Source organism: Myotis davidii, unplaced genomic scaffold (assembly GCF_000327345.1).
Source record: "Myotis davidii unplaced genomic scaffold, ASM32734v1 scaffold1204, whole genome shotgun sequence".
NCBI classification, from domain to species: domain Eukaryota; kingdom Metazoa; phylum Chordata; class Mammalia; order Chiroptera; family Vespertilionidae; genus Myotis; species Myotis davidii.
In genome coordinates this window covers 25,098-25,357 of record NW_006294755.1, presented here as the reverse complement: position 1 = coordinate 25,357, position 260 = coordinate 25,098, and the positions used below count along the sequence as shown (strand labels likewise).

The 260-nt window shown below is 65.8% G+C and overlaps 1 protein-coding gene across 1 annotated transcript in view; it reads left to right on the top strand.

Annotated features, from left to right (window-relative positions):
* Positions 1–260, top strand: part of PALM3 (paralemmin 3) — a 9,307-nt gene that overhangs the window by 3,696 nt on the left and 5,351 nt on the right. Inside the window, exon 3 of the mRNA XM_015567490.1 lies at positions 19–99. Coding sequence (XP_015422976.1) covers positions 19–99 — 81 coding nt within the window. The remainder of the gene's footprint in view (positions 1–18; positions 100–260) is intronic.

Here is a 260-nt window from a genome sequence, read left to right as displayed (position 1 = left end):
TCCATCCTCTGGGCCCAGGAGAAGCGGCGGCTGCAGGAAGAGATCCGTGCGGCGCGCGGGGAGCTGGAGGAGGAGAAACTCCGCGTGGAGCGGCTCAAGGTTGGTGGGTGGCGAGGGGGGACGCCTGCCCAGCCTCGGCCAGGAAGCGTGTGTATGTGTGTGGGAGGGGAGGAAGGGGGGGTACCTGTGAGAGTCGGCTCGCGGGACCATAGGAACCTCTGTCTAATTTTGGGGGTGCAGTTGGGGGCACGTTCCAGCTT